Source organism: Lactuca serriola, chromosome 4 (genome assembly GCF_051521515.1).
Source record: "Lactuca serriola cultivar US96UC23 chromosome 4, Lser_US96UC23_V15, whole genome shotgun sequence".
NCBI classification, from domain to species: Eukaryota; Viridiplantae; Streptophyta; class Magnoliopsida; order Asterales; family Asteraceae; genus Lactuca; species Lactuca serriola.
In genome coordinates this window covers 40,160,630-40,169,716 of record NC_136411.1, presented here as the reverse complement: position 1 = coordinate 40,169,716, position 9,087 = coordinate 40,160,630, and the positions used below count along the sequence as shown (strand labels likewise).

Genomic DNA, 9,087 nt, shown 5'->3' with positions numbered 1-9,087 from the left:
TTTTCGTTTAAATTTAAGCCACGTTTTTTATCGGAAAAAAAAACAAATATACCGTTGTCCACGATTTTCCGTCATTTTTTCATAGAAATCCAGGCTGATATATATAAAAAAAATCTTTTTTTTTTTCAAAAACCTCACTTCATTTTGTTGTTTTTTTTTCAATATTTAAGTTTATTTTTATCCAAAAAAAAACTATTTATACCAAAAATCTCAATTTTGTGTCCTCTATTAATAAAATCATCATCGATATATATAAACTCGATCAATTTAGATTCACATTGTGAATCTAAACTGTAAATATTTTAATTTTAACATTCATTTGAATCTGAGTTGCTATTTCAACTCTTTGATCATTTACAAATTAAGTGAAATTTACATATGAATTGAAATATATCTCTTTGTAGTTTTATAATATTTCAACGTTTTGCCGTAAATTAGTTTCGTAAAATCAACAAATTGATTTAATCACGTTGTGAATCTGAACTGTATATAATTTAGTTTTCAGATTTCACATTATGAATCCGACTTACTATGATTCAAACTGTGAATCTGAGCAGATTTACATTGTGAATCTGAACTGAAATTTCGATTTTTTAAAACATCAATATAAATCTATGTTTAAAACGTACCAAAAAGAAATATGAATTTTTATATATTTATTAAATTTTTTGCTAAAAAATAGATCTTAACTTTTCAAAAAAACAAAGAAATGAAGTAGTTTTTTTCTTTTTTTTTTGAAAAAAAAAAGTTCATTTATATATATATATATATATATATATATATATATATATATATATATATATATATATATATATATATATATATATGGATCTCTAAAGAAATATGACGAAAAAACAACGGTATATTCAATTTTTTTCGATAAAGAACGTGGCCTAAAAAAATTAAATTAAAAAAATGTGTTTTGTTACAATTCGTTGCATGTGTGTCCATTGTAAAAGTCTACAACACTTCATTTTTCGTTGATCGCTTTAAATTCCAAAACTTTGGATTGGTTTTGTGGTTAATAATGATTCTCTATTGAACTCCCCCCCCCCTCACACACACACACAAACACACACACACACACACACACACACACATATATATATATATATATATATATATATATATATATATATATATATATATGGTTAAGTTCAAATGAGAACACTATTTAATATGAGAACGTGAGAACACTAATTTATGTTATTATTCTACTATTAATTTTGTATATACAACGATATGACATTATTCATCAATAAATATACGAACAATCACACGTTAATATTCACATTAAAATTTTGTATGTACAACTTTATGACATTATTCATCATCGAATATATGAACAATCACATATTTAACATTCACATTAGAATTTATTAAATTACTGCAAATATATATAAATTTTATAGTAGAATAGCAATATAAAATTGAATATATTTATATTATAATTACTACAATACTATACATATTAAATTCATAATAGAATAGTAACATAAAGTAGTGTTCTCACATTCTCACATTAAATAGTGTTCTCATTTGAACTTAACTCTCTCTCTCTCTCTCTCTCTCTCTATATATATATATATATATATATATATATATATATATATATATATATATATATATATATATATATCATTATTTGAATATTGTGCAAACTACACTTTATAACACCAAATTCATAAAAGATAAATTATGTACAACACCTTAATACTTTTATAACTACGCCGTGATTCTTTATACTTTAATTCAAATTAACTAATGGATTTTTTTAATATGTGCCTTGAGAATACATATAAGATGCATTAATTATAAAAAATATCACATAATTAAATATGAAATGTATTAATTATAGGAATATTTCTCATTGAAAATTTTGAAATGCATTAATTATGGAGAATACTTCATATAATTAATGTATCTTATATTTAATTATAGTAATATTTTTCCATAATAAATGTATCTTATATGTGCTTTCATGCCATCCGCAATGCATTTAACTCAATAGAGTTCAATGGATTGTCACATCATTTTTCACATTCAGTACAAGTCTATCTATTTTTTTCTACAACACATTGAACTTTACAAAGTTTAATAGAAATCGGGTTGTGGTGGCAAAGGATTGTAGCGATATTTCTAAACCTCGGGGAGAGACCGATTATGGTGTACATGATGAGATACTTGTCGGTAATTTTTGAAGAGGCATCGAGATTTTCAAGAAGGTCAACAATGTCTTTAATCTTGGTGCAATAAGATTGAACGGAGAGATCGCCTATGGATATAGTTCTTATTTCAATGTCAAGTTGCATAAATCTTGAGTCTTTGTTGTCTCAGAATAATTTCTCAACTTTGAACCATAGTTGACCGGCCGAAATGTTGGTGATGATAACCATGTTGACGAGGTTTTGTGAGATTCATGTAGATCCACGTGCGAATGACTGTGTCGACCTTTTTCCGTTGCGGGTTGGTGGAAAGAGTGACAGGGGCATAGAAGGTAGCATCAATATGGTTAAGACTGTCATAAGCTTCACAATGAGTGGTGACGAATTCTCGCCGTGTATCGTTTATGAATTGAAGGAGTTGTTCCTGACATTTTCTTGATAGGGATGGAGAATTTTAGGGTTGTCGTAAAGAAGAAGAAGAATAGAATGATAGAGAGAAATTAGAGGAGTGAAGTTTAGGGAAGTTTGATGAGTGGCTCTGATACCATAATATGCCAAATCACTCTCTCATTAGTAAGGAAACATACAACCGAATATATACAGGAATATAACATCAAATGGGCCTAGTCTATTGCCAACCATAAATGCACTAAATACAATATATATATATACTAAACATAGAATATATACACTAACACTCGGTTCAAGTCTTAGTCTTTCAAGTTCTAGCGTCGTCTCAATATATTAACATCTTCCTAAAAGGATTACAATATGCTTTTTTTATGATTTCCAAGCTAGATTGCATGTAGAAAAGTTTCCTTGCAATCAAAATGGAGGATGTAAGTCTCTCTCTCTCTCTCTCTCTCTCTCTCTCTCTCTATATATATATATATATATATATATATATATATATATATATATATATATATATATATATATATATATGTTGTATGTTTTGGTCTATTCCAATGTATATCCCTATGGCTCTCGGATTATGGTCATCTCTTATTATATATGTGTGTACTATTTGAAACATATGAAAGATATTTGATCCGATCTTTGGGATGAGAATGTTCAAAATCAGATTCAAAACTAATAATATTCTGACTTTTGAAAAAAAATAATGAAATGCCAAAATCAATATATATATATATATATATATATATATATATATATATATATATATATATATATATATATATATATATATATATATATATATAAAGTAGTGATTTTTATACCATATCAAGATTATTTTTTCAACTGCGTGACAACCAGATAATCAAAATGCTCCTATAAAACGGTTAATACTGAATAAAATTAAAAATATAATATTAGATTTAGTGCCAAAAAAAAATACAACGTTGAAATCAAATAAAAAATAAAAACGTAATATGTTTTAGATTTGAGTAAATTACACGAATGGTCCCTATGGTTTAGGGTAATTTGCGCGCTTGGTCCCTAACTAACTTTTTTAACTCAGAAAGTCCTTACCGTTTGTTTTTGTTACGCGTTTGGTCCCTATGGTTTCTTTTTGTTACGCGATTGATCCCTATTTTACCTAAAAAACTATTATTTAAATAGAAAAACATTATAGGATATGTAAGGTAAGGTGAGGGGGTTGGGATAGAGGTGTGTTTATTTAAATAATTTAAAAAATCAAGGCAAAATAGTTTTTTTAGGTAAGACAGAGACCAATCGTGTAAAAAAACAAACAGTAGGGACCTTCCGAGTTAAAAAAATAAATTAAAGATTAAACGCGCAAATTACCCTAAACGATAGGGACCATTCATGTAATTTACTCTTTATGTAATCCTCTCTTTTTGTAAATATCTTATAATATGTATTGTTTTCACTTGTTTTTTTTCTTACAAGTCGCTTTCATGTGATCTTGTTTTCTCTCTCCGCAAACATTGGAGATATTACAGTCATTTCCCCACCACGTGCCGGGGTAAAAACTAAAAACCAAATAATTTCATCCCAGGCGTCCGTTAGTAAACCCCTCATTAAGGCATCTAACATGCACAAGATCCAGCTAACATGTGCTGCTGTCCAAGATCCTGCTCCTGCTTAAAGCGTGCTTACCCGACCCACCACCATTTTTGGGAACTCCCCTGTTAAGTACCGAAGGCCTGAAATTTTAAGACCAAACTGTATTAGGAAAACGTTTTAGAGAGAGTGATAGATAGAGAGAGAAACACACACTTCAAGCCCATTTTACACCATCATATGCCTGCAAATACACAGGAGAGGGAGATAGAGACGAAGAAAAAGACTGTTCGTAGTTGGGTGTGTTTTCTTCCTATATATGGATGAGAGAAAACAGATACATAATTGGTAAACAAATTCTACGTATTCAACTAAATATTTTTGCGGTGTTTGCTCTCTTTCTATAAGTTCTTCCCTCTGGAATTCTGTTTCTGTTTATAGAATCAAGAAGGTGCTAGCGTAGCGACCCTGGTTAATACATATCAAATTCTTAATGGGTATGTATTATCTCTTTCTTTTTCCTCCTCAATCTGTTTCAATGCTGTTTTTTCTCGGGTTTTTAAAAATTTGAAGGCGTTATTTTGTGATTTATTATTGTTTCCTGTGCATCTTTTTAATTCGGTTGAGATAATCAATGGGGTCATCAGGGTTGTTACGTAATTGGGTTGTTGTATCGACTTGAAATTATTAGCTTTTCTGAATGTTTGGTGCGTCAATTCTTTGATTCTGTTCCTTATGTATCTAAAAATGGCTCCACAGAGAAGCAAAAGGAACCCCACCATACCCACATGGACAGAGAGACTTAAACACCCTTTTTCTTTCTGGTGGTTTAAGGCTTCTCTATTGGCCTTCTTGATATCTGGTGTTTTTAATTCGTTCTCAAATCTTCATCATAAATCATTATTCTTTTTGGCCCCCTTTCTTTCCTTTTCTTCCCACACATTCTTATTTACTTACTACACACTCTTTCTTCCTTTTATATAGACACATTCCTTCTTTAGTATTTTGTAATAAATCTTGTTTCACAGTCTTTCTCTCTCTTTCTTTATAGATTCTTCTTTCATGCTTTGTAATCGCATCTAACCCGTTCGACGTATTGCCTCAGAGACCTGTAGTATGAGCTTTTCTGGAAACATGGAAGATGAATACGAGAAGTTTATTCGAAGAATGAATCCACCCAGAGTTGTTATCGACAACGATTCCTGTAAAAATGCCACCATTATTCAGGTATCCTTTTCACCTTAATTATCTCTAATCTCCACACCTTTTCGTTGTCAACCATTTTCATAATCCATGTTTTAAAAACCAGGTGGATAGCGCTAACAAACATGGCATACTTTTGGAAGTCGTACAAGTTCTCACCGATCTTAACTTTATCATCACCAAAGCTTACATAAGTTCCGATGGAGGGTGGTTCATGGATGGTATAAAATAAAACTATAACTAATTAAATATATAACTCCATTTTTCTAGTTTCATACCACTTTTTATAACACTCTTTTTTCTTAAATAATAGTCTTCAATGTCACCGATCAAGAAGGTAACAAAATCACCAATGAAGAAATTTTGGATTACATTCAAAAGGTAATCTTCCTTTTTCGTTAACTTCTTTTACATAAAAAAAATATATAGATAGCCAGTGGGCCCACTTAACACAGTGTGTGCCAGTTCAGGGGTTGCTGAAAAAACAAATTTTTTTTTTCAGGCTCTTGGTTCCGAAACAAGTTTTACAACATCAATGAGATCCGTTGGGGTAACAGCCTCAACGGATCACACAGTAATCGAATTAATAGGAAGTGATAGGCCGGGCCTACTCTCAGAACTATGTGCAGTTCTCACACACTTAAAGTGTAATGTATTAAATGGTGAGGTGTGGACCCACAACACACGGGCAGCATCCGTACTTCAAGTAACCGATGAAGAATCCGGTTTAGCGATTACTGATCCCAAAAAACTTTCCATTATAAAGAAAATGTTATGCAATGTGCTTAAAGGTAGCAACAAAGCTAATGAAGCTAAAACTGTGGTCTCTTATGGTGTTACACATACCGAAAGACGCCTTCATCAAATGATGTTTGCAGATAGAGATTATGAGAGAAAAGATGAATGTTGTAGTGAGAAAGAAAGGCCTGATGTGAAAGTTGTTAATTGGTATGATAAAGATTATTCGGTTGTGACAATAAGGTGTAAAGATAGGCCAAAGCTTTTGTTTGATACGATTTGTACTTTGACTGATATGGAGTATGTGGTTTTTCATGGAAATGTTGATGCTGAAGGACCCGAAGCTTATCAGGTTTCTAAATTTTTTTATTTTTCTTTTTTTAAGTTTATATGTTTTGTTGATGATTGTAACGTTTTTTTTTTTTTTTTTGTGATTTGAAGGAATATTGTATTCGACATATCGATGGGTTTCCTGTGAATTCGGATGCAGAGAGGCAAAGGGTGATTCAATGTCTTGAAGCTGCCATTGAAAGAAGAGTTTCTGAGGTAAACATAAGTCAAATATCATATTTTTTTTAAAAAAAATAATGAGTAGTTAATGAAAGTTAAAAAAAGGAACTGATTTAAATATCAGAAAGATCCAAGGGGACACTTTTAAAGTTTCAAGATTCTAAATTGTTTGTTGTATTCCACTTGTTTAGTATTCGGTTAGTTTCAAGACAAAAATTTTGATTATTTTTACATGTCTTGGTTGGATCTTTAGTTATGAAAGAATCCTTCCTTTTAAGATTCTAATTTGTTTCATTATTTTTCACAAATTTTTGTTTTTATACTAATTGTGGTCCTGAATCATCAAATAATATGCTTTGTTTTGTCTGATTATGTTTTTGTATCTTCTTGTTCTTGTGTGAAACTTGATTCTTTCATAAACGGCCAACATGATGTAGACTAATCCAAATATTTTAACACAAAGTACAAGTTTTAAAAGTCCAAAGTTTATTGATAATTTAAGATTATGGGGTATTCTTAAAAACATGGGAAATTATATTAATTTATATATTTTTTAATTCAGGGATTGAAGCTAGAACTATGTACAACCGATAGAATTGGGCTATTATCCGATGTGACTCGTATATTTCGTGAGAATAGTCTCACGGTGATGCGGGCAGAGGTGACAACTCGGGCAGGAAAAGCCATGAATACATTTTATGTTGGTGATGCTTCCGGGTACCCTGTTGACCCTAAGATTATTGACTCTATCAGAAAAGAAATCGGGCAGACAATTCTAAAAGTCAAAAGTACCCCTCAAGAATTAAACCAAGCTCAACAAGAATCTCCTAATAGGTTCCTTTTTCGTGGCCTTTTTAAGACCAAATCCTTTTGCAATTTTGGGCTTGTTAGATCTTACTCGTGAGGTACCAATACTCCAATTCACACGTTAATCACTCATTCCATTCCAACAGAGTAACCAAACATGAGAATGGAATGGAAATGGAAATGGTAATGGTAATGGTAATGATTTGTTGTGTTACTTTGTACATTCCATTCCATTGAACCAAACAGACCCTTAGTCGTTAGACCCTCAGCCCGTTTGATGGAAGCAAGAAATGGTTTTGTATATATTAAGATTTTAGTTTTGTTGACATTTTAATGTGATTTGAATTGTTTTTTCATATGGCTATTTGTGTGTCTGAATGGAGGGTTTGTTTTTATTATTATTATTATTATTATTATTATTATTATTATTATTATGTATTTGTGGGCAAAGAGTGGGAAATGGGAATTCCATGTGTTCATGAATTGAAAGGTCAAACGTTTGAAGTTAGTTTGTGGTTGGATTTTGATGTGGGAACCGTTGACCAGTCAAAGGTCAACCGTGGTGCTATTTTCAGTGTGTTGCATGCGCACTTGATGTATTAAATGATTGAGTTTATCGAGTGTGGATTAAATTGACGTTTGTCAAATGTTTTAAATGTCTTTATCTGAATTCTGAAGAGTTTTGATGGTGACGTTTTGCCATTTTTTTTGATATAATACAGGAAAAAAAAAAAGAACCAAATTCTAAAATCAATAATAAACTCTTTATTTCTGCCGTTCAAAAATAATAATAATAATAATAATAAACTCTTTATATTTATAAGTTTAATACTTATTTGATTAAATAAAAGAGTAAATTACACGAACGGTCCCTATGGTTTGGGGTAATTTGCGCGCTTGGTCCTTAACTTATTTTTTTAACTCGGAAGGTCCCTACTGTTTCATTTTGTTATGTGTTTGGTCCCTGTCTTACCTAAAAAGACTATTTTTCCCTTGATTTTTTAATATTTTTTAAATAAACACACCCCAACTCCACCCCCTCACCTTACCTTACCTATCCCTCCATTTTTCTCTATTTAAATAATAATCTTTTTAGGTAAGACAGGGACCAAACGTGTAACAAAAACAAACAGTAGGGACCAAGTGCGTAATAAAAAGAAACAATAGGGACCTTCCGAGTTAAAAAAATAAATTAGGGACCAAGCGCGCAAATTACCTCAAACCATAGGGACCATTCGTGTAATTTACTCTAAATAAAAAAAATCACATCACCCAAATTTTAATCACATTCCAAACAAACATTCATGAGGAATCGAATCATCAAATTATTTTCTTACCACATTACTATTTTTAAAAAAATAAAAATAATCTTCTCACCATGTGCAAAAAAACACAAAATATTTTAAAAATACGAAATGATTCCTACATAATATTTTTTTTTATATACAACAATTTTGTATAATGCAATATTTTAAAGAATAAATTGTTCCAAAAAAACTAAATATAAATCGTTTTCAAAATTTCTTTTTTGGTTGGGTTTTAGCCTTCTACTTTAGTAAAAAAGATGAAACAAATATGGCAAAAATTGTCTTTTAAAGGCATTGGTGCAAAGTGATGAAACGGTCCATACCTTTTGGTTTGGAAAGTGAGTCTCGTCCAATATGGCAATGCGATC

The 9,087-nt window shown here is 30.6% G+C and overlaps 1 protein-coding gene across 3 annotated transcripts; it reads left to right on the top strand.

Moving 5' to 3' along the window:
* Nucleotides 1-4,207: 4,207 nt before the first annotated feature.
* On the top strand, nt 4,208-7,768 carry LOC145101369 (ACT domain-containing protein ACR4-like). Of its 3 annotated transcripts, XM_079038557.1 has the most exons (8): nt 4,209-4,502; nt 4,596-4,651; nt 5,260-5,381; nt 5,464-5,578; nt 5,671-5,738; nt 5,860-6,447; nt 6,537-6,641; nt 7,168-7,768. In XM_079038557.1, exons 2-8 carry the CDS (start codon nt 4,648-4,650, stop codon nt 7,507-7,509), a joined length of 1,344 nt encoding a protein of 447 aa, XP_078894683.1. In that variant the 5' UTR covers nt 4,209-4,502; nt 4,596-4,647; the 3' UTR covers nt 7,510-7,768. The 3 variants fall into 3 exon arrangements, with proteins under 3 accessions (XP_078894681.1, XP_078894683.1, XP_078894682.1); XM_079038555.1 differs by lacking the exon at nt 4,596-4,651 and having other exon boundaries at nt 4,208-4,502; XM_079038556.1 differs by having other exon boundaries at nt 4,210-4,651.
* The last annotated feature ends 1,319 nt before the right edge of the window (nt 7,769-9,087 follow it).